A 25,451-nucleotide genomic window follows, 5' to 3' on the forward strand; every position below is an offset into this window, starting at 1 on the left:
CTAGAACTTTTAATGCTTTCTTTTTACTATTTGCACTGTTTCTTTTATTTACAAAACTGAAAAATATAAAATAATTTTCATGTACTCTGCAATAAGCATATGCTGACAATAATGATTTTGATTTCGTGTGCTAGTGAGAAAGAAAATAACAGACTGGCACAACTGGCAATGGTATTCTTTATTATTAATTTTTCTTTTTGAAGGAGAAGCATACTTTTTTACAGCACCTGTAAACAAGTCAGGGAGTTTTGCCTTTCTGATAAAATATATAAAAATTTTCCCACCCACCTTGGATTGTTAGCATACCACAACACCAATTATATTATGTTGTAATTACAGAAGACAGGTCAGGTGAAAACAAAGGTAAATTTTTATGGCTAAAAATATTCATAGCAGCAACTTTTATAAGATGATTCTTGGTCATTTTTGCGCTATAGCAAAATAAGGCCATTAAGTTTGTGGCATTTCTTATTTCTGGTTTTAACTGATTGTCTCATTCTGTTCATACATTTGAAGTTTAAATGAAAGCAAAACAATGTTTAGTGACAAATCTAGAGAGCACTGCTTTGTTTTTTTACCCTGTGATCACAGTCAGAACCATACACAAAAGAACCATCTATTATTCCTAGCCTACTTTCTCTTCCTATCTTCAGCCTTAAATTTTCTAAACATGTTTCAGAATTAAATTTTGTAAGGAAGCTTTGTGGACACACACACACACACACACACACACACACACACCACTAATACTGAAACACAATTAGGAAAATTAGTAATGCTGTGTGTTTCAAAAATAAGAAAGCTGAACAATACATTCACAAATAATTTAGCAATGACTGATTCTGTGGTATTCACCTCTGGTTCGCCATTTATGCTTACTCAAAAAATAATAAAGATTTAACCCTTAAGTAAAGGCTATATTATATACCATTTTGTGTTATAAACTTTATGAACAGAAAGTAATAAAATTTCCATATCCAGAACAACTTAAAACACTAAAGTAATCAGTTTCCCTTTGAATATGAGCTTGTTTGGTTTTCTTTACTTTTTGGTCCAAGGCAGAAAAATTGAGACAGTACTTTAATTACTTTTCTATTCTGACTGAGGAAGTTCATAAGCAAATATTTTAAATGCACTTCGGGACCCATGACCATTTTGATTTCATGTGCTAGTGAGAGAATAGCCTGACAAAACTTTAAGAACAGCCCAAATCTGCTGGAAACTCCCCCCACCCCATTATTAGGGGAGGAGGAGTCACTTAATAGATTTCCCCAGACAGAAAGTTGAAGGATGATTTCTAGGATACATTGTTTTTATTTCTCCTTCACAACTTTCATTAAAAGATAATACTATGTTGCTATTGATAAAATGAGTTTTAACCTCCAAAGAAAGGAGGGCCAAAGACTAATACTTTATTTTATAATAACATTTAATCCATTGGAATTTTATACAAAATAGACTTCAGTCAGACAGCATTTGAGCTGTTTATGCAAATAGTATACATACAAAAGAAATTAAACATAAGGATTATTCAAGCAAAGACATAATATTACTAACTCAACCATTTTTAAAATAAAAAAGCATTACCAAAAACAATTGTATTATTGCTTTACAAACATACATTTTTTATATATCTTTTTTTGAACCTGTGCTATGTTCAGGTACAGTGATGAATACATTGTATGTATTGATGCATGCGAATGTATGTGCATGCTTCTCTGGAGATTCGAGGGAGAGAGGTTAGAGACAACTAATTAGCTTGGCATGTAAACCCCGACTCAGAAGGTAAAGTAGGTGGAGTTTCCTTGTAGTCTTTTTTTTTTAAGTACAAGTGTTGATACTTTATTGTTTTTATTTCATTTTGTTATTATGAAGGTTAAATTTTATTCAACTTAATGATTGTCTTTTATTCTGAATCTATGTACTTTCCATTTTTGTGATGTTGGACTCATCTTTTTCTGAAATGATAACAGTTGGTAGTTTTCCTTTTTTGATGTCCTTTATTGATGAGATAAAAACATTTGCAACTAAGGCTAGTCTTTCTATACATAATTCTTATATACATCATTGTTTCATTGGCTTCAGTTTTATAATTTTTGGAACTGAAGACACAGTAACTACATTCAAGGAACTGACATGTGTAGAAAGTGTTGATTCTATGTAAATCTACCTCCATGGGGAAAAATTACATGAATACATCAAACGTTAACCCTGTACCTACCCACTGGCCAAACTTAGTCTTGACCATCTGTTTTATGAGTCATATAGTTCCTCAACTAAACAATCAATGAATATCAAGAGACAACACCAGATTATGTTAAAACATTTTTACACTAAACATTTGGGGCTCAGGATCTTCCACTCCTGTCTATACTCTCATTGGATGCTTTTTGTCTGTTTAAACTTGAGTCTATTACAGATAAAGAGAAAGGAAGTTGAGGCAGAAGAATGGTATTAGAGTTCAGGTTCCAGCTGGTTGTGGCCGCTAGGCTCATGGAAATGATTGTCGTGTTCTCTCCACCTAGGGACCTTGAAAGAAAACAAGATTAATGTACTTTATAGTTTCTTTTAATGGGCTGGTCAGAACTTAGTACCAAAATAAAGGCATTTTCCATAATTATTACCCATGCTTAGAAAGAACACAGTATAAAAATTGCTTGAGTTGGTGAAAAAGAAAAGAACAAAAATGTTTACCGCTCCCGCCATGACTACATTCCTTCTTCCCTGGCCCGTTCTCCTGAAAACCTCATTGAACATACCCAAGCATCTCGCACTCTTAGGCTTTGCAGGAAATAATTTGGGAGAAAATGTCAATGGAGCAAAGAGGTAGAAACTGGAGGACAGAAAGAGGCTCATATTTTGTTATTCACAGAACCTCTTGTGTACTCACTGAGTTTCTTCCACCTTCCATGTTCCACCAGTTTTCACCTACTATTCTGTATGGTATAAAATTTCATGCCCAGGGTCCCTACTATTTTTATGAGTGGATTTTTTAATAATTCTCAGAGGAGAGAAAGGGCAGTTGCTTCAGTCTTTTCTTCATCTAACATCTACCTTGGAAAATACCATACCTTCTGATTTTATCTGTATGGATATATTATCTTAATGTTTCTCTATAAATACTGATTTCATCCAATTTCATCATATGAATGCACACACATGCACATCTAGGCTTGAGGTGAGCAAAGCTTTCACACGTGAAATAGTAATTTACATCCTTATTTAGAACACCACACAGTACCTCCCAAAACACAGAATCATCATAGCAGTTCTGGTCAGATGGCTGTCCCCAGATCGGAATCTTTAGAATTAAACCTGTGAGGGTGGAGAGAAAATACGTCATGTTATGTTGCTGAAAAAGGAATACTTACTTGTGTAAGTAATTAAAGACTTTCTTTTAAAAAAAACTTTCAGTTAAAGACTACTGTTATAAAATCATCCCCTTGAGCTTACACGATTATTGTTAGATTAGCACATTTTCAAATTTACCAATCAATGTTTGTAAATAATCTATTATGCTGAAAGCATGTGTGCAGGGGAGTGTTTACTTTTATGCTGACCTGTGACCAGCCCTCCAACAGCTGCTGTTCCGATGGAAGAACCTAGAGCGGCTGCTTGCATGGCAGGGGTAAACCTAAGAAGCCAAAAGGAAAGAATCTTGTTTTTGCAGCAAGACATCAGCAAGCAAAACTCATCTCTTGAGGGCGTGCATGCCTGCCATCTTCAGGCCAGAACATGGCATTACAGATCAGCGCACAAACATGCCTCACATTTTTTTAATTACATATTTATTTTCTTTGAAATTCTTCACATAAAAAATTTTTCATAAGCACTTGAACTAGAACAACCCTTTTCTTCAGAATGATGGAAAGATTTTCCTTAGAAAGGGTTTGGTATTTTCTAAAAATGTTGTACCAGGTTTGATCCATGATCTGGTTCATTCAACAAATATTTATTGAGCATTTGTCCATGCAGTTTCTCTTCTAGGCACTGAGGATACAGTAATATACAAAACAACCATGAGTTTCTATCTGTCTTTGCCCCATCCCAAAACTATAATGAAATTCAAAAGTCAGTAAGGTCAGAAAAGCTCATTTTAGCATTTATTGTAGGGAGAGCTCATTGAAGATACTAAAGTATATTGCTATATTTCATCTTAGAAGTAGTCACCTTAAAATGAAATGAATAAAAAATACTTAATTTTTTGGAATGGAAGAACGTAATAAGTTATTGAAATGCATAAGGGTGTTACATGAGTGGCAAATGCACTATGAATGATGGAGTCTCCTTAGCATGCCTCTCTCTTAGCAATTAATAACCAGCTGTTGAAAGACTGAAGGAGTGATTACAGAAAAAGAAACAATTGGAAACATGAGTGTATTGGTATTTCATCCTCATCATTCAAGGAAAAAAATGCACTAAATTCAGATTTCTTTTTTCTCTTTAATTAAAAGGTTTAAAACTTTTCTACTATATAAATAATTATAGAAGTAACACATAATCATTGTAAAAATTTTAGAAACTGCTAATATAAAAAAGAAAAGAAATAATTTAATTTCCCTCAATCCTATCAATGTAAAATGTAAAATATAAAACACGTACTTTTATAACAATGAAATCATGTTATAATACTAATGATCCCATTAATTTTTAATGTCTTTTTTGTCAATGAATGTAGATTTGCATTATAATATTAGTTGCTACAGAGCATTGCACTATATAAATGTACTATAATTATCCCACTGCATGTTGGATAATTAGGTTGTTCCCAATGCTGTATATTTTTTAAAAATGATTGTGAGAATATATCTTCTTATGAACACTGTAAACTTCTCCAATAATGAAACCTATCTAGAAATGAGATTATTGGTTGAAGGTAATAAACCACTAAGGGTAATTCCAAATTGAAAATATACAATCTATATCCCCATTTCTCTATTTTACTTACCATGTGATATTATTCATTTAATCTTTATCAATTTAATAACTGAAAACTGATAACTTATTTTTATTTGTATTTCTTTGATTACTAGTGAGATTTAATATTTAATATACCCATATTTGCTAGATTTTCTTCTGATGTAAACTTACTGTTAATTTCACCAGAATTTACCAAGATTTTTTACAAGGTATTAAAACATATTTTTTTATTAAAAGTGATTCATGATGACATAGGCTTGAAAAACACTTGTTTAAACAAAATCAACATTTTTAAAGTTAGGCCGCATTATTTGAAAAAAAAATGTCCCTTAAGAATATTAACTTCTCATTATCCTATGCTTACCAAGAAACCTGGTTTACATTTAAGAATTCTAAATAGACATGTCTGAGTCAATAGTCTTTTTTCTTGGAGTCGGTATATTATGTGGTGCATGGAATGTGTGAACTTCACCCACTTGAATGAGCCTTCTAAGACTCTCTCCCCACTCCAACTCCCCCTTAGTAAATTAAGAAGTTTTTACTAAACATACACCCAAGGACTAGACTCTCAACCGTGAAACCTACCCCAAATGTGGCTGCCCAGTCAAACCAAACCTGCAAGCCAGATAGACTTGTTTTAACACTTCTGTGGAACTGGTCCAGGACTGATGGGCAAGAATTCCTATATTCCTAATCAGTGGGCACCTCTTCAGAGTGTTTGCAGTGTTTATACACTGTAACAACACTTAGGAGCCAGCTCATTGACACATGCTTTTATCACACATGATTTGCATTAAAACACTAGTGTTTGGTCTTAACATCCTGTTAGGTGCTGGAAGGAACTGAAAGAAAATGTGACTATTTCTGGAGTTGTCTGCCAAATTTGCCAAAGGAGTACAAAAATAAAACACAGAAAAAAACGGTCAACTATATACATGAAAGAAGCAAACTTTCTATTCAGTAAAAATGTGATTAAGCAAGTTTTTCAAGTATGTATCATTACTAGTTTTAATAGGGTTAAAATTTAATTGGCTAAAATTGAAAATATTTTTCTTTCAAATTACACAACCCTAGCTAGAGGCATTTTCAAACACACATTCATCTTTTCTTCATTCTTTCAATCAGTTTTAGAAATTGAGCATTTTGCTTTCTTTTCACTTACCATGATCTTCAGAGCTGTTTTGCATGGATGATACCCCTATCAAATTGCTTCAATCTCATTGCCTAAAAGTGGCAACTGATGGCTTATAACATCACTTCCATTTTCCTCGATTTGATTAACAGCCATTCTTCCTCTGGCTATTTAAATAATATTTACGACCCCTTCAGGAAGAATCTAAGTCTGCTAGGGATTTTAAAGAATACATAGTACCATTCTCCCATTTTACAGAAGAGGAAACAGAACCAGAGAGATTGAGTGACTTGTCAGGGACCATATAACTAGTTAGTTAGTGAAGTTGGACCCAAATGCCAGTCTTTCTGATTCTCCAGATCCAAGTACTTTCTGTGATACGGTAACTCCTTCTTCTTTGTGTGGATCGGATGAAAATGCCTGCTCAGCTCATCACATATTCCCTATGCCCCACTTTGTGGGGATCAAGTAAGATAGTAAGCCTACTGTAATCTGATTGTGATTATCAAATTATCCTATTTGTTAGGAGACAGGTGCTTATGATAGAGAAATTTAACACTATTACTTTACACACACACACACACACACACACACACACACACACACACACACAAACCCTGCTAATATTAGTTAAGACGCATCTTCCAATCAATTCTATTCTCTTCACTAAGGACAATACTTACAAACTTTGGCCTGGCTGCTAAGGAAAAAGGTCTCTTATCACTGGATTCACAGAGTGAGAGAAAATATTATCAGATGGGGTGGGGGAGGCAGGAGAACCCATTCTTTCACTCACTTGTCAGATGCTCCCAAGGCCACTGCCGCAATGCCCGCGAGGCCTCCTACCACACCAGGTAAACCATGAAGGTTATGGACCCCACATGTGTCTTGGATCCTCAGTTTAGTAGCAAAAATTGGCTAAAATTGAACAAAAGAGGAAGGTTCATTATTTTGTTAGGTATATAGGACTCTATAATTGAAGTAAAAGATCATGCAGGAAACATTTTATCTACAGTCTGCTTTTCCATCCACATCTAAAACCACTTAAAGTCAAAGAACCTGAATATATTGGTGGCAAATTTGTTCTTTTTAGTCTTTAGTAAATGCTTTTGCAAACAAGTTATTTCAAGTCCTAGTCCTTATCTACTGAAGAAATCCTATATCCCCTTAAAAAGGCACAGAGTTTTTAACTAAACAAAGCAAACAAATATCACCAAAAACTTTAATGGAACTGCCTCAAGCAAAGGAATACAGTACTTAAGATTCAATCATACCAGGTAACAAACAGCTGATATTGGATGCTTTCCTGCCACCCAGAAGAAGTCAGGAAAGAGCAGAAACATTGCACACTGAAATGTGATCGTACCTTTGAAGGTAAATGATCCCCAAACAAAAAGAAATGTTTATGAAAGGCATTTTCATAGCTTGGTGGTGGGATGTTAGAAGATGATGGTGCACTTCTAAGAGTGGCTCAGCATCTGTCATACTTACCGTCAGAAACTTAAATCCAATCACAGAGACCATTCCTGCAACACTCCCAATGATCATAGCGATGTAAGGGTGGATCTCCATGTCCGCACAAGTGCCCACAGCAACTCCTCCCGCGAGGGTTGCATTCTGAATGTGTACCTGTGTGGAGCACAAAAACAGAGGGAAGTACACTGAGCAGGCAGAGTCTAGAAGGACTGAAAGAATTCAGGATTCGTGGACCCCACAGCACATTCTTCATTTCAAAGGACTACTAATTCTTTTCAAAAAGGGTGTCCTTTGTAATTGGAGAAAGCCTTTCTTCCAAGCAGTTGAGATATGTTATCTTTCTTGCCAGGGTTTCTTGGTGGTGTATGAGCAATCAGGTAGTGAGGCCAGTGAGGGGAGGGATGTGCAGAAATAGAAGAAGTTGTAGTGGAAGGGTGGGAGTGTGCAGATCAATCTTTCTGGCAGTGTTTTGCCTTTTGATGCTGTTAGGGAACACATTTGTGGGAATGTGGAGACATTGAAATGCACACAGGGAAGATGACAGCTTGCACAAGTGTCACTATACTGAGAACACTGGAGGTTGGAAGAAAGTCATCCGTTTGCATTTACCAGAATTCCTCAGAAAAATCATATTCTGGCTGCTCTGGCTGAGGAGGAAAGGTCACCAAAACTTTTAAGAGAGAACACAGAGTTGTACACATGGTTATTTCCTTTTCATTTTTTTTCAGTTTTCCTGCATGAATCAGTTTGCCAAGAATTGAAATGCATGTCTCTAGCTATGTCTGATAAAATGACAGCATCTTCTCCTTGCTCAGGTTGGAAGAAGAGAGTGGCTGCTCCGAGGACACCTCCTTTGCTGCCATTGCTGTAGCTCAGAGGCAAGGAATGCAAAGGACCAAATTGGGGGATTTAAAAAAGTTGTTTTATTTTGAAATAACTTTAGACTATATAAAAATTGCAAAAATATTTCAGACAGTTTCCATATATCTCTCGCCCAGTTTCCCCAATGTTAACATTTTACATAATCAGAGCACTAGTAAATTTGCACTGATTTAATACTCTTAAGGACCTTATTAGAATTTCACTGGTTTTCCCACTAATGTTCTATTTCTTTTTTGGCATTTTATTCAGGATCTCACATTACATTTAATTTTTATTTCTTTGAAAGGAATAGTTATACTTAGAAAATAGATTCAACTTTCATTCTCTACTCTCTTTTTCTACTTTTGACATGTCCTACTTCAGATTTTCTAAGAACTTGGAGACAGCTTTATTATTAAAGAAAAATGTCTCATACCCTTGATTTTTGCATGATTATATTCCTTACTAGACAGTTTCTGGATAACACTTTGTGATTTTCCAGGGTGCAAACTGGAAGAAGAAAGGAAAGAATAGTAGTGATTTCTTCAAAGTGTCCTTCAAGGCCTGCAGTGCCGTGATCTGTTCTGGCAGCTCAGCAGGGCTGCAGAAATGAACTATGTGCCTCAGCAGCCATCCATATTGCTCAGTGAGACTTCCATGGGGGTAAGAAAGAGCAGTGTGCCACTCCAAAATATGATTATCCCAAAATAAGTTGGGTTTTAAGTTGGCTTACTTTTAGAAACAAAAGGCTCAGGAAGAACCTTTAACCTTCCTTTCAACTACCTAAAGAATTTAGATAGAAAATCTGCTCCAGGGAGAAAACCATGACCATAGATAACTACATTTTAGTATGAATGAGCTGTTATGGACAGAGAGAAACCTAGCAAGTCCCTTTTGATCAAAGTCCTTTCTGTGTCCTATTGTTAAAGATGACCCAACAGACATTTGTTTACCAAGCATTTGCTTCTCCAGCTCCATGTCCATTGCTTCTCCCCCTTTGAAGTCCAAACCACCACCCCCTTCTCCTTTAGTTCAAGATGCCATGTAAGCCTCAACTCTCCCATTCATCCTCAGGTCCCATATTTTTATGGATCCTTGTGTGTGCATGCACAATAAAATTTAGTTATGTCCCCCTCTTATTGTGTCTTATGTCAATTTAGTTATTAGGTCAGACAGAAGAATTAAGAGGGAAAGACGAAAAAGTTTCCCCTCCCCCAAGGGTTACTATGCTCTTACCATGTCCAGCTTGCCTCGGTGCTCCACGAGGCTGGAGAAGGCATAGGCTGTGAGTACGCAGGCAGCGAGGGAGAAATATGTGTTGACAACAGCCTTGTACTGGTTTTCTCCAGTATCAGCAATGGCTGAATTAAAGCTGGGCCAAAATATCCATAAGAAAAGAGTCCCTGCAGTAAATCACAAAAAAAAATGGATATTAGTTCTTAATATGAAAGACACAGGAGAGACAGTTTGCCTTCGGCACTGACAGTGTCTCTGCTTGTAGGTTTAATTTTCTGAGAGGGGGAAGGCCAGCATAAACAAAAGAAACAAAAGTATTGGACTGGCCAAAAAACTCATTTGGCTTTTTTCCATAACATGGCTATGGTAGTACTTAGTTGTCTTTAACTTCATTCAAAACAATTTTTTTAGATTGTATTGGGGCAACTGTCACATCAACATGTATTAAAAAATTATCAAAATTGGTGAACTTTTATGTAGCCATTTTAATGTTGAAGATGGATGAAAATATATAATACTTTCAGCATATTATGCTTTATTATTTCAAGAAAGGTAAAAAATGCACCTAAAATGAAAAAGCAATTTGTGCAATGTATAGAAAAGGTTCTGTGATTGATGTAATGTGTCAAAAGCAGTTTGCAAGGTTTCGTGCTGGAGATTTCTCATTGGATGATGCTCCATGGTCTGCTAGACCAGTAGAAGTTGATAGTGATCAAATTAGGACATTAATTGAAAACAATCAACATTATACCATGTGGGAGATAGCTGACATACTCAAAATACCCAAATCATTCATTGCAAATCACTTGCACCAGTTTGGTTATGTTAATCACTTTGATGTTTGGGTTCCACATAAGTTAAGCTAAAAAAAACCTTCTTGACCATATTTCTGCATGCAATTCTTTACTTAAATGTAACAAAAATGTCCCATTTTCAAAACAAATAGTGATGGGTGATGAAAAGTGGATACTTCAGAATAATGTAGAATGGAAGAGATCCTGGGGCAAGTGAAATGAACCACCACCAACCACACCAAAGGTTGGATTTCATCCAAAGAAGGTGATGTTGTGTATATGGTGGGACTGGAGAGGAGTTCTCTATTCTGAGCTCCTTCCAGAAAACCAAATGATTAATTCCAACAACTACTGCTCCCAATTAGACCAAATGAAAGCAGCACTCAACAAAAAGCATCCAAAACTAGTCAACAGAAAACACATTTTCCATCAGGATAATGCAAGACCACATGTTTCTTTGATGACCAGGCAAAAACTCTCATAGCTTGGTTGGGAAGTTCTGATTCATCCACTGTGTTCATCAGACATTGTACTTTCAGATTTCCATTTATTTCAGTCTTTACAAAATTCTCTTAATGGAAAAAATCTCAATTCCTTGGAAGACTGTAAAAGGCACCAGGAACAGTACTTTGCTCCAAAAGATGAACAGTTTGGGGAAGAAGGAATTATGATGTTGTCTGAAAGATGGCAGAAAGCAGTGGAACAAAATGATGAATATGCTGTTCAATAAAGTTATTGGTGAAAATGAAAAAAATACATCTTTTATTTTTACTTAAAAACTGAACAAACTTGTTGGCCATCCCAGTAGTATTCAGATGTTGTTCCTTGATGATTTTGACTGCTATGTTGGAGTTAACTTTCCCTTGTTCCTGACCAAACAGACAAGGATCGGACCAGTTGCATCCCTACTCACCAATCATTGCAAACAAGTCTGAGTGGTACACAGACTCCTCGTTGTCATGCCCCCTTCTCAGGCCTGGCCGATACAGCACACCTGCTACAGCCAAGCCAAAGTAGGCCCCGAAGGCATGAATTGTCATCGATGCTCCAGTGTCAGAGGCCTGATGGGGCAAAACATTCATGTAAAAGCGGTGAAACTGAATCTCACTGCAGGAGGAAAGCCAATAAAAGGAATGCTTTATTGGTTTAGCAACTTAAAAAAAGTAGATCAAGAGAAAAAGAATATGTGAGACAAAGGGTGATAAAACAAGATAGGCACACAGAACAGACTTTTAATCCTAGGTCAGGTACTTCCTCCTGATGTGACTTTAGACAAATTACTATACTTCTCTGAATCTCAGGTTCTATAAAATGGGAAAATATCTAGCTAGCATAAATGAAACCATGTTTGTAAAGTGCTAGGTCCTTCATGGGCACTCAGTACATTGTGGGTTACATCTCCAGGTTAGGGAGATTCTCTGTGAAATGCTGTTCTTGCACTTGATACAAAATAAAGATGATTTTTGTATTTACTTGACATTGCAGGCAAAGTTCATTTAATTACAGCTCAAAGATATGAAGCTTCAAAAAGCCCTTATCTTTCCTTTATTTTTTTCACTCTATTATATGATAGCATGAAAACCAGCCTGAGGTCCAAGATTCATTTGAAGAAATATATTTTAGGTCCCTCTTTAGCATGCCGTATGGATTTGACCCAATTATCTATGCTTCCTGACTTTAGAGGGAAAGTTCAGAGTGCCAAACCCAAGGCATTGCTCTGTTCGTATTAAGGTAGGAAGATTATACAACTTTGTTAATTTATTTAAGATTTTCATACTGAATAAACTCATATATACCTTTCAGGCCCAGCTTAACTGTTATCGTTGGGAACCGTCCTGCCTGGTTTCGGGAGCTGCAACCCCCCCATGGCTAAGGCTGAGTGAGAGACTTTCGGACCAGAATCCACTAAGGAGACAAAGTTTATCTCCCTGGAAGGAGTGCCGCTTCTGCTCCTTGCCTGGCCCCCATTGCTTGGTCAGTTAGCCAATGACAGGTAAGATCCCTCATGGGAGGGGCCACCTAAGACAGGCACGATCATGTGGGAAGGCCCTCAGGAAAGGATTTGGGGGGCTGTGGTAAAAAGGGGTGATGGACCCTCACCCCTCAGCTTTGACAAAGCCTGAGTCCTCATTCTGTCTGTGAGAAGTCTCCTAATCTCTTGGCTGCCTTGAATCCTCTGCCTGATTTAAGCCTGAAACAATACAAAGGCTGGTACAGCCCTGAGCTAGAAACAGTGGCTCCCCAGGGTGATCAGGCCTGAGAAAGGGTATGTAAAATCCTGTGAAACCTGCTTTGCTGAGAATGCTCTTAAAAGACCCAGGAAGGAATTGAGTTTAGTCTCTTAAGTTTTGTAGCTTTTTAGGGATAGACCCTGACTCAGTGTGAGCCCTAATAGTTCTTTGAACATTATCTATCATTTGATCCTAACTGCCAGACGATGATTAATAAGCCATATCTATATTCCTACCCCCCAAAAACTAATAAAAGCATGTTTAGGCAGGGGCTCAGGGTACTCTCCTCTAGAGAGAGTGGCCAGGCCTCTCTGAGGCACCCTCCCCTTGGAGGGTAGCCATGCCATCCCTCCACAGGAGCCGAGTCCTCCACAGGACTTGGTAGTCTGTGTGAATTTCTCTCATGTCTCATCCATCCACAGCGCCACGGATACTGCTGGCCGGTATCTGAGTCATGTTATCCCCTCAGAAAGACCTTCCTGGTTTTCACAATCTTAATTAGATCTTCTACTTACATTCTCTCACAGCCCCCTCTGCTTATTTTTCACAGTATGTATTATAATTTATAGTAATATTTGTGTGTGTGTGTGCTCACATACACACGTGCACATGCCTGTGGGGGGGGGAATGTGTGATTATTTGTTTGATGTCTGTCTCCTGCACTAGATTGTCAATTTGATAATGGCAGGGACCTTAATTATTTTGTTTGTTGTAGAATCACCAACGCATGACACCTAGAAAGTTTTCAAAATAATTGCTGTTGGATTAAACGTTCAATAGAAACATATACAACATATTGAAGAGTGCCTAAAATATTCTATTTATAATTCTTGGGGTACTCAATGAGATTTCCACAGAGAAGAAGAAATTTGACTAAGGCTTTGACAAAAGCCTTAGGAAAGGCTATTCACCTAGTAGTTGAAGTTGAAATAAGAATTGATCATTGATAGGAAATAAAGTGTAATAAAAAGTGTTCTGAAGTTAGAAAAACCTGGGTCTGAATCTAGATTCCAAGAAATCATTTAGCATCTATGGTCATCAGGGGTTTGTTTGTCTGTTTGTTTGTTTTTGGTATAAATAGTAACAACAATAACACCTACCTTAGAACATTATTGTGATAATGAAATAAAATAATGTTTATAAACCTTCTGGTTTACATTAGGCACTCAGTTAAGTGGGGACTATTATTGTTGTTTGCTGTGGTATCACTCCTGCCACATTTGTCCCTGCCTAGAGGGCTTCCATTACGTGTTGTGTCCACAACTGATGTCCATAGTTAGGTACGTATAAATCTTCTGACACTTACCTTAAACACCTTAGTAACCAGATGCTCATTGCCAGCAAAGACAGTAATTTCTATGATCGTCATGATCAGCATTTGGACTGGACTTATTTTTCCCAGGACAGCTCCAAAAGAAATCAGAACTGTGGCTGTACTGAAGTCTGCGTTTATCATGCTGAGAGTACAATAAAGAATGCATTAAGGAAAATGCAAAGCCAAAACAAAACTGAGACTTGTAATAAACCATAGCATCTCCTTACCCAGAATGCAAGACCCTTACCCCTGACAGTCCCCATCAGTCACCTGTCCCAGGCCTGTTTTTGTCTTCTCCCCCTTCCTTACCCCTCCATTCATTATATGCTCCTTAGTTGCTCTAACATTTTCTTTACTTTGACCTACCTGTTTGTTATCTATCTCACTTAGGGTTTTAATTTATTTTTGTTGATCTGATAAATGACATTTTCTGGAGTGTTCACATTTCAAGAATAATCTTAGAAAAATGACTAATGACATATTTGTACCTGAAATGAAAAGAATAATTTTATGCAAGAGGATTTCTTATACCCTCAAGTCAGACCAGAGATGACACAGACATTCAGGTATGATCCAGTTCAGCAGAGCAAGGCATAGATTTGCATCCTTGGAGCCCAGCAATCTTCTATTGCTTAAGGAAGAAAATTTGCCAGCTAGTTCAGAAACTGACTGACAAAAGATTAAGCAGAGAAACAGTTGCTCTGAAAATACAATGCTTGAAAAGTAAGGGATGCTTACTTTTTGATTCCAATGTGAATTTTCTGTCCATAGCTGTGCGGGATCCCTTGTATCAGAGTGCCCCACTGGAGGCCCAGAGCAGCAATCAACAGGTTGATGCCCACACTACTGAAGCCATATTTCTTCAGGAAGGTCATGAGGAAGCCAAACCCAACAAATATCATAACATGCACGTCTTGGAAGACTGCAAAAGAGCAAAAGGGGAAATATTTGCATTTAGGGAGTGCTAAGAGAGCATTGTATCAGGCTATATCCCATTTATTAACTGCTACAGCCTTTGCATAGGACACTGCAAAGGCATAACATTAACTGGGCATCCAAAGGCTGGGTTCCAATGCCAGCCTGGCTACAGACATGCCATGAGATTGTGGACATGTTATTCAATGTTTGAACCTTTTCTTGGAACACAATGTGCTATCTATAACAGTGTGTCTGTCATCCTTTCCCTGTGAGTTGCCCTTTACTTTCCACTTGAGGAAATCTTTACAAATCATAGTGCAAGCTTCACATCCTCCTGTAGACTTTCCCAGTATTTCAGGGAAAAGTAATATTTCCTCTTGTCTTTCACAGAGCTTTCTGCATATACCTCAGCGTTAGCAGCTGCCACATTGTACTGGCATTGGTTTAGCATACTATCACATTGTAATAGTCCATGAGGTGTCCTTCTATGCACTAGGTAGTGAGTTTCCATGTTGAAGAGATTAGGACACATTCATGCATTGCTAAGCAGAATTAGGCATAAATTCTGCATATGATAAAAGAGGCAATAATGGCTAAATGAATGAGCTACAGTCTCCATTTATCAAATGTGTATAATAGTACCAGTCCTAGATCTTACCAAAATATAACTCAAGTCAAATGGGACAATGTCTTTGTTCTAAACCAGTGTAAAGAAGGCCGCATTATTTCAGGGAGCAAACACTTAACTTGACTTCTGGAGACCTAGGCTCAGTTCCCCTGATTGTACCACAGATTGTGTGACTTTGGGCAAGTCACTTATCTTCTGTGTGCTTCAGTGTTCTCATCTGCAATACTGAAAAGACCCTATTTCACAGAGTGATTCTGAGTGGGATAACCCTCTGAGGGAAGGAGTATCAGCAATGCATTGTATAAATAAACTACACTACCAAATTGGAAATTGTGAAAACACAGGCCTTTACCTCAAGAAATTTATAGCTTATTTGGTGAGACATATATCTGACAGAACCATATGAAATTATTTTTGCATTGAAATTGCCAATGGAAATGGCTCAAATATTGGCAATTTCTTATAGTTCAACCTAATAGATACACAAAGGAAGTCGAGACCAACATTGATACAATTATATTATCTAATATAGAATCTATATTTAAATTTCTCTAACTGTTCCCAAATTTTCCTTTTATAGGATTTTTGACCCATTATCCAAATTTCATACATTTCCTTTGCAAAGTATCTTTAGACTTTTAATACAGAGCAAGTTCTCCCACATGTTTTTTAGGGGTCATGGTATTTTTTTTTATGTAGAATGTCCCACAAGTTGCATTTGTTTAATTGTTTTTACTGTAATTAGGATTTGACAGAATATTTTGGCAAGAATGTTATACAAGTGGTATTGTGTACTTCCCACTTATTCATACCAGGTGACACATAATTCTTTTGTCCTGTTACTGGTGATGATAAGTTTGATCACTTGGTTAAGATTGCATGTATAAAGGACACATGGACAAAACCAAAGGGTGGCAGGATCAAGGGTGGGTAGTGGGGATGGCTGGGGTGGGGGGTAGTGGTAGCGGGAAAATGGAGACAACTGTACTTGAACAGCAATACAAAAATGTGAAAAAAATTTTAAAAGAAAGATTGCTCTGCCAGATCTTTCCTTATAAATGTACTTTCTTCCCTGTAAGAAATATGTAATCTCTAGAGTGATTCTGTAACCGTGCAAACTGGAGCTTGGCCACTTGGTACCTTTACACATGATCCAACAATTAGTGTTGAAAGAAACAGGTTTTTGTTTAAAAGGGGGGATTTTTAACAACCTTGGGGTTCTGAGAGCACCTCTGCTCAGAGCCCTCCTCTCTCACAAGACCCAGAACATCCCTTGGTCCCTAAAAAACTACAAGCCAAAACCACGACCACAAGTTCCCCATATCCTTATCTGTCCAACAGCTGGTCATGCAAGCAAGTCTCCATCCTCTCTGGAATGTGCCCTGTAGGTTTCAGAGTCGCCATTCTCTCACAGCTGCTCCCTCCTTCAGGATCTGGGGTGTGCTATTCTCAGCCTCCATGCAGTGATTCAGGAAATCATGTGCTATTTTACCTTGTTCCAGAGGGTGGAGCCCAGTGAGGCACACATCCCTGCATGGGACCCTGCCTCCAGAGTGGGTTCCCATCCTCTGTGGGGTCTAAGCTCCTGGTGGGCTCTGCATTTCCTGGCCCTACAAGTGTTCCTGTCCATGCAAAGAACAGGGCCAGAAGCCCAGAATATCCAAATGCCAAAAGCCCAGAGTGAAGAGAGAGCTTACACCAAGCTCTAATGTCCTGTACCAAAAGTCCCATACCAAGAAATGACTTCTCCAAACACCCTTCAGAGAATCAGAGTCTACAGCTCAGCATTCCCAGTCACGGCTCAGCTCCAAGCAGTCTCACATGCCTGGGTGCTTGGTCTGGTGGGTCCCCGCAGCTCCATCAGCTGGGCTGCCATCTTCTCCAGGCACACCTCCTCTCCTCATTGCTCCCTTCCTCATGGGCAGACCCATAGGCAGACCTCCTGGCAGACCTCCTCTAACCTCGTGTCTCCCCCACTGACCTTCAGCTTGCCCTAATTTAAATGCTCAGCTTGGAACTTCCTATGTGACCTTATACCTGGCTCTTCCTATGGTGTATTAGTGTCCACCATTTTATCAACTCCACAGTGCCTTTGATTTTTTTCATCTGCCATCTTTAGTCAGGGCAAAAGTACCCAGTGATGATGCATGAGCATCCAGAGAGGGCATCTGACCCCACCCCCTACCTATCATGAGTCAATGCCCATTCTCACAGTCACTATACAACAGGCCTGGGGCACCCGCCTTCTTCCTTACAGGAAGACATGACTGCTAACTTGCCATTATTATGCAATGTGTCTTCAGTGCTGTACTCCCGCTCTGTGGCCCCCCTCCCCCACATCCATCCTGCCTGAAGGCAAGATTGTGGGGGTGGTCCCCCTACTTTCAGGGGACCCCTGCTCTGTACTCCATTACAGTTCTTTCAGACTGTGTGTTCTCCAATAACTTTCCAACTAATATTTTTAGTATCCACTAATAAACTGCGCTGGAATCAATTATTACATTTTTAATTTAAAATGATAATTTTCTCTATCTAGTACTTGTTTTATGTTAATTAGTTGGCATTCTTCTGTAAAGAAGAGCTTCCTCCTATTCCCATTGCTTCCCTTTGAGGAACATTTCTATGAGCTCACTTATTCCTTTTATTGTTTGTTTTAATGTGTCATATCTGTTACCATCACATCATTATTATTTTTAATGCTCTGTTTTTTTTCTGAATTTGTTTAGCTGGTGCTCATTCAAGCAGGATCTTGTGTTCTTTTGCCATCTCCCCATCCCACCAGCTTTTATGCACTTGGCTTACCTTGTGCTTTCCTTACCCTGACTTGGAACCAATGATTTCTCCAACGAGCCCCAGAGTGGGGAATGGGATTCAGGAACCAAGATTTGGGTTCTATTTGTGCCTATTGCTTCCAATTTTTTTTAAGGAGACAAAACTATTCAATTCAAAGGCCATGCATAGGGTTCCACTGGATGCTGGCATCTTATTGTAAGGTCATAAACCACAGACAGCATGTTAATTCAGGCATTGTAATGATTCTAGGTAACACTTAGAACAGCAGCAAGCAATTTCTTAGGAATTGTTAGTACTGCACAAAGGAGTTACCCTTTGCTTATATCTTCATTGCTAAATTTTTTTGGTAATAAATGAACTGAATGTTATCTGAATAAATATAGGAACAAATTCTTAAATATAAATTTAAAAATAAATCATTGTACTTAATCCATTGTTAATAGTAAAATTCATAAAGTAATTTCTATTGCTATGTATATCTTTTGTCAGTTTAACTATATTTAAAGTGGTTCCAAAAATGTAATTTACAGATATTTGGTGGTCTTAGAAACACTTATAGGAAGTCTGAGAATTCAAAATTATTTTGTGGTAATTCTCTAAGATATTGTTTGCATTTTTTAGTGTCTTAGTATTTCTACAGATGGTGAAAAATAATGGCATGTAAAACTACTGGCGTTTTAGCATGAATGAAAGAATTGGCACCAAACTGGGCAATTAGTCATGGTGTTTTACATCACCACACCCTTGCAAAAACAAATCCAATTTTTCTTAACAATTCTTCAGTAAAGCAGTAAAATTGTTCATTTTAATTATTGACTCTCTTATACATGTCTTTTTAATGTCATTTCTGAATCACTTCACTGAGTGCAGTTTCACACAAAGCACAGCTGAAACACGAAGGTTTTCTCAGGAAAAAGGCCCTTTGAGGGGTTGCAAACTGAATGAGCAACTTTTCTCATGGGACTCCATTTTCACTTGGAACAACGACTGACATACATACAGTTTTTCAGATAGATATTGATGTTTCCTGAAGAAATGAATAAAGTAAGGTCATTATTGCATTTAAAAGAACTGACAGTATTTGTCACTGGGGTGCACTTAGGGTTTTGAAAAACTTAGAATTTTGGAAAGTTCATGTCTGCCATTATAAGCTTATCAACTCGCTAACAGATCTCAAGGGTTTCTTAGTGATATTGTTGGTGGTATTACCATGTATCTTTTAAAAATGATTATATGATGAAATATGTCAATGTTTGGGATATCTGCATAGCTTTGAATTGATGTTTTGCATATGAACAATGTACAATATTATAAGATCACATATGGGTAAAAGATCTCTCCAAGTGCAAGATCGACTAGTGGGTTTTAATGTAGTGGAGTACAAAGAGATCATTAATGTAGTTTTAAATTCTCATAGATACTAAAGACCTTGTGTTTGTAGAATCTCTAATAAAATGTTAACAGTCCTCAGAGGACTTTCCTCTTAAACTTGACTTTTCTCCAGTCTTACATGTTAGCAAAGATTAGCTGACAGTCATGGTCAAGCTTTATTCCTTGTCCAATTATTTGCCTCAACAGACTGACCAACCATTTGCTAGATGCCACGGAAGCTATGACATTCAGGGGTGCCACACACTCATACAGTTGTGCCCTGGGGTGGGTAGTAATCCCAGAGCTGTATAAGTAGCATCATTCTCTGTTCAAAAAAGCATAGCAGTATGTATGCAAGGAAATGAGAGGGATGGGTAAACTTATATCCGATTACATTTAAAATACAAATTAATATCCTACTTATTTATGAAAAACTCATAACTTCTATGACACTACAATTGAGAATTCTTATAACACACTCTGAACTTCTTAGGCAGGTACTGAGCCTTCTCTAACCTTGAATCCCTGCCCTTGGCACAGTGTATGGCACTAGGAAGACATCCCAAAATGTCTGTGGACTTGAACATTACTTTTTAATAACCTAATATTTAATCATTTTCCCTCCAATGACTTATGCTGTTTTATAAGTTTTGTGTGAATAAATTGTCTAAAATGTAGGAAAAATGTACATGTATAACCACAATCATGTAATTTCTAGGGTCATTCTGTAAAATTACTGGAGATAATATAGCTGACCTGGAAGATTAGTATTAGCTATAATTCTGGGTCTTGAGAGCCACCTCCTGGAACAGAGAATTTTTAATTGTGTATAGACTGGGGTATGGACAGCATTTTGAATGAATGAAGACTTCCTTGCCTGTGAAATTTCTCTACATGTTCCAGTTAATGCCCTTCTGGGTCCCCAGGGGCCTCTATTGATTGAAGTCTCCCTCCCCTCCCCTACCCCCTGCCCAAGTCCTGGCCTAACTGCCCTTACAGGTGGAGAAGTGGTCACAGTGGGGTGTGTAGTTTGGCCGTTTGTTTATAAGGAACTTTTGTTGGTTTCATGGGCAACACACATTGATAGTCATCATGATTATTGGCAACTATAATTTGATATTTTTCTTTAGAAAAAAAGAGTCCTGCCTTTGATATTCTGTTTGATTCCTGGTTTTTTTTTCTGATGTTTGACATAACTATATATCAGGAAATCCTGTCAGCTACACTTTCTTTTTTTATTTTTAAGATTTTATTTATTTATTTTTAGAGAGGGAAGGGAGGGAGAAAGAGAGAGAGAGAAACATCAATGTGCAACTGCTGGGGGCTGTGACCTGCAACCCAGGCATGTGCCCTGACTGGGAATGGAACCTGCAACACTTGGGTTCGCAGCCTGCACTCAATCCACTGAGCTACGCCACCCAGGGCGACACTTCTGATTACAGCCAGCATTTGACCATCTCCCAGTACTTTCTCTGCAACTGCCTCAGTGCAGCCTGCTATCACTTCTCTGCTGGATGAATGCATTGTCTTTCTAATGTGTCTTTCTACTCATCCCCTTCACCTTCTACAGCCTGTTCTCTACTTCACAGCCAGAAGGATGCTTTTAAAACCTAAGTTACATCAGTTCCTCCTCACAAAGCCCTCCAATGGCCTCCCAATTCACTCAGGATAAAAACAACGTACTTACAATGTTCTACAAGGCTCTGCAGCATGCAGGCTCTCACCTGTCCGACTTTGTTCTCTCTACTTGTACACTACACACATTAAATACCCCAGTGCCTTTGCACTTGCTATTTCTTCCACATAAAATGTTCTTTATTCCAATATCCATATGGTTTATTCTTGCTTCTTTTAGTGCTATTTTCTGTGATTTCATAATAGAAAGAACTATCTAGACCAACAATTTTCAACATTTTTAATCTCATGACACACATAAACTAATTACTAAAATTCAGTGGCACACCAAAAATTATATTTTTGCCAATATGACAAAAATAGGTATGATTTTGATTAGTTACAAAAAATAATAATTACTTACCCTTTTTGTTCCAAAGTGACTTTTTAAAAACAACAGGTGTCTATACTTATGTAACACAATGAAGATTTCTGGTAGGGAGAATTACCCAGTTAGGTGCAACCTTATTATGCTACATAAACAATAAGCTGAAACTGTGTTATATGACCTATGTATTTATGGTTGAAGCCAGGGTAATCACACTACATGGTTATCATTGTGTTGTCTGTTGTCCTTTTTCATTTGACACTCTAAGGAAAGAGGTCAGTGCTCCTGACTAAGTAGTCAGGTAATGCATGTTTTAGAAGTTCTTGCAGCACACTGGTTGAAAATCACTGATCTAGACTATACTGCCAATCTCAACCAGATTTCTCATTTAAAGCACAGAACAATAAAACAAATTAAGTGACTATTTTACAATTCTCTCAAAGACAATACAGCTTTTGTTGCCTTCTAGCATATGATAGAAATTAATTAATTGCATGCAATGGATACCTTGGCCTATTAAGATTTAATGCTTTCACATTACCCTGGTTGCAACAGGTTGAAAAGACATTGTCCCTTGTCCAGATATACCTGTTTCCTTAATATCACTTCATTTATTGCTTTAGCATTTGATTGCCACATGTGAGTGTATGTGTGTATACATATACAACTTAAATATAATTATTTTTATAAATAAAAATATTAAATATATATATACATATATGTTTGTATATTTATAGTCTGTCTTCCTCATTGGAATGCAAATTTTATAAGGACATGGATTTTGCCTACCTTCTTCTGTTTTGTTTTATTCACTATCTAGAGCCTAGGACCTAGAAGATTGCTTTATAAGAATTTCAAGCTTAATAAATATTATCTTAATGAATCATGATATGAATAAATTTTCATGTTTCTTGCAAGCAGAGTATAAGGGTAATATGATTGCTAGGCAATTGAAAAAAATAACAATATTTACAAATTCTTTTCTCCAGCCCCCCGACATCAAATTTTGAATTGAAGTTTTACCTAGGAAATTTGAAACTGGAACTTAGAGAATTTAGCTTGAATTATGTAAATTATGAAGCTCTTAAGATAATTTTATTTCAATAGCACTCATCTTACATAATATTTTGGCATTTTGTTTCTTATATTGTGTCATAGCACTTTGTTTACATGTGGACCAGACAGTAGAGTCTTAGAATTAAGAGATCATATTTGTTTTCTTTGAATAAGTTTGCTGCAGCATAAGCTTTGTATACAATGAAAATATTCATTATATGAATAAATGGAATATACAAAAGCATATAGAGTTAAACAGAATTCTGTTTTGGTTTTCTCTAGCTTGAAAATTATAAAATGAGTTACTGATTAAGAACCTTCTTGGACATCTAAGTAGTATACGGAGAACTTCATAAGGGCATGGAGTCTTGACTCTCCAACTTATGGTTATAACTCTTAACTTGCAATAGAGCATTTCTGCTGAGTCATTTACCTCTAGGTCATATCTACATGTGAATACTGTCCACTTTATAAATGCCCTCACACTGTACAGGAATGAGAAACAAATGTCAAATTGTTTTTTAACAGTTTACACATTTGTTATAAAACCATTGTAGATATTGCTACCATTTTAGGTAATTTTAACTGCTTAAAACTATTTCAGCCTCATTCAGAAATAAACAATCTATGTAATAGAAATATATTACCATCTCCATCCACAGTTAATGAGGTAACAAACATGCCTGCTCCATCATAGGCAATTGGTGCAAGCACAGTAGTAATTCCTGCTACGTTAACTATGTCATAGCTCACTCTTCCCAACTGGAAATTAAATCCCTTCTTTCCTCTGTCACCATTCTCAGGGAAGGATTTTACTTTTAAAATGTTCAGTGCTTACACTTCTCATCTCTATGGAACAGATTATCTTCCTTTCAGAATATTACAAAACCACGAGCACACTTTCTGATGAAAATTCTACTTATATTTTTGATCACCCTAAATACTCCTTATACCTTAGCACCCCACATGAAATCCTCGGTCCTCTTCTAAATATGCCATTTTGATTCTACTCTCTCTCTCTCCTCCAAAGTTATGTTTGTACATTTTTTTTACTGTAGGAAATTATATTTTTATACCTTGAAAAGCTAATGAATAATTCAAGGAAAAAATAAGGTCATTTAGCAGCAGGTAGGCAACACAAAAAATTGATCAATTATTTTAATGTTTGGCTTCTTGTTCTGATATTTTAATAAACACATATTCTATCCAAACACATTAATTTTAGACACCAGATGCCAAAGCATAAACTTATAATATCCTTAGTACTCGTAACTATCACATAACTCTATAAAAAGCTCGAATGCAGAGCTCTAGTAGTTACACTATTAGAAACTTTACATTCTAAGAACCTGAAGAACTTAAAATATATAAGAAATAGATTGCCTACTCACGGGGGTATAACTCAATGAATCTGCCCGCATCTGGTGCCGTGGTGCTGTTGGACTGCTGGTGAATGCCCTGATGCATTTCATACTGAACAAATAATGCAAATAAAACAATCATGCCAACCTCCAGGCCAATGGCCAGAAGAGGGAATTTGAACCTCATGTTTGTGGCAAAGGCCAGAGGCACACTGAGTGCTTCACAGGCTGTGGGAGGTTGATAAACACAGAGGGATTGCTCTGTATGTGGAATTAGACTGCATGTTAAAGACGCTCCAATGATACTGCAAGAAAAAAATGGGCAAGTCTAGTTAAAATGTCCCACCCATTGTGGAGAATTATGCTCTGTAATCAAATTGCCCTAAATGCTGGTTTGAAGTGTATTCAGGTTAGATGGGAAGAGGCCAGGGGATGGAAATCATCTATTGTATAAAAGTGTCTTGGATCCTATTGAAGTTAATTTAATAGACATTTCTTTTTTTTATTTTAACTTTTAATTTTCAATTATAGTTTACTTTCAATATTATTTTGTATTGGTTTCAGTTTTACAGTATAGAAGTTAGATAATCATAAACTTTATAAAGTGTTCCCCCCAATATTTCCAGTACCTACCTGGCGTCACACATATTTATTACAACATTATTGACTATATTCCCTAGGCTATACTTTATGTCCCTTGAATATTTTGTAACCATCAATTTGTACTCTTAATCCCTTCACTTCTTCCATCCAGACCCCACAATGCCTCTCTCCTCTAGCAACCACCAGTCCACTCTCTGTATCTATGAGTGTGTTCAAAGTTTGTTCATTTATTCTGTTCTTTAGATTCCACATATAAGTGAAATTGGTTGGGATTCATTTTTCCCTGACTGACTTATTTCACTGAGCACAATGACCTCTAGGTCCACCTATACTGTCACAAATAGTAAGATGCCACTCATTTTTTTACAGCCAAGTAATATTCCATTGTACCACTTCTTTATTCAATCATCTATTGATGGGCACTTAGTTTGTTTCCATATCTTGGTATTTTAAATACTGCTGCAATGAACATAGGGGTGCATATATTCTTTCAAATTAGTGTTGTGGCTTCCTTCAGATATATTCCCAGAAGTAGAATCACTGGGTGATAAGGCAGTTCCATTTTTAATTTTTGGAGGAAACTCCATACTGTTTTCCACAGTTGCTGCACAAGTCTGCATTCCCACATTCCCACACTCCCAGTGCAGGAGCTTTCCCTTTCTCCACATTCTTGCCAACACTTGACACTTTCGGATTTCTTGATGATAGCCATTCTGAGAGGGGTGAGGTTATACTTCATTGCGGCTTTAATTTT

At 37.2% G+C, this 25,451-nt stretch overlaps 1 protein-coding gene across 1 annotated transcript; it reads right to left on the minus strand.

Moving 5' to 3' along the window:
- Positions 1–2,443: 2,443 nt before the first annotated feature.
- On the minus strand, positions 2,444–24,281 carry RHAG (Rh associated glycoprotein). Its single transcript, XM_045843679.1, has 10 exons — positions 24,125–24,281; positions 14,704–14,887; positions 13,957–14,107; positions 11,333–11,480; positions 9,626–9,792; positions 7,544–7,681; positions 6,849–6,970; positions 3,561–3,634; positions 3,242–3,315; positions 2,444–2,529 (listed from the first exon to the last, which is right to left on the minus strand). Exons 1-10 carry the CDS (start codon positions 24,279–24,281, stop codon positions 2,455–2,457), a joined length of 1,290 nt encoding a protein of 429 aa, XP_045699635.1. The 3' UTR covers positions 2,444–2,454.
- Between the last annotated feature and the right edge of the window lie 1,170 nt (positions 24,282–25,451).

This window comes from Phyllostomus hastatus, unplaced genomic scaffold (assembly GCF_019186645.2).
Source record: "Phyllostomus hastatus isolate PE091 unplaced genomic scaffold, TTU_PhHast_1.1 phas_contig_40, whole genome shotgun sequence".
Classification (NCBI taxonomy): domain Eukaryota; kingdom Metazoa; phylum Chordata; class Mammalia; order Chiroptera; family Phyllostomidae; genus Phyllostomus; species Phyllostomus hastatus.

Bases quoted from the DNA above. Each gene is read 5' to 3' on its own strand.
- RHAG (XM_045843679.1), bottom strand. From the start codon at position 24,281: ATGAGGTTCAAATTCCCTCTTCTGGCCATTGGCCTGGAGGTTGGCATG. The intron at 6,971-7,543 runs GTAAGTATGACA...GTTCAATTTTAG, and splicing joins TTGGATTTAAGTTTCTGACG to CCAATTTTTGCTACTAAACT. The intron at 3,316-3,560 runs GTCAGCATAAAA...CCACCCTCACAG, and splicing joins TGTTGGAGGGCTGGTCACAG to GTTTAATTCTAAAGATTCCG.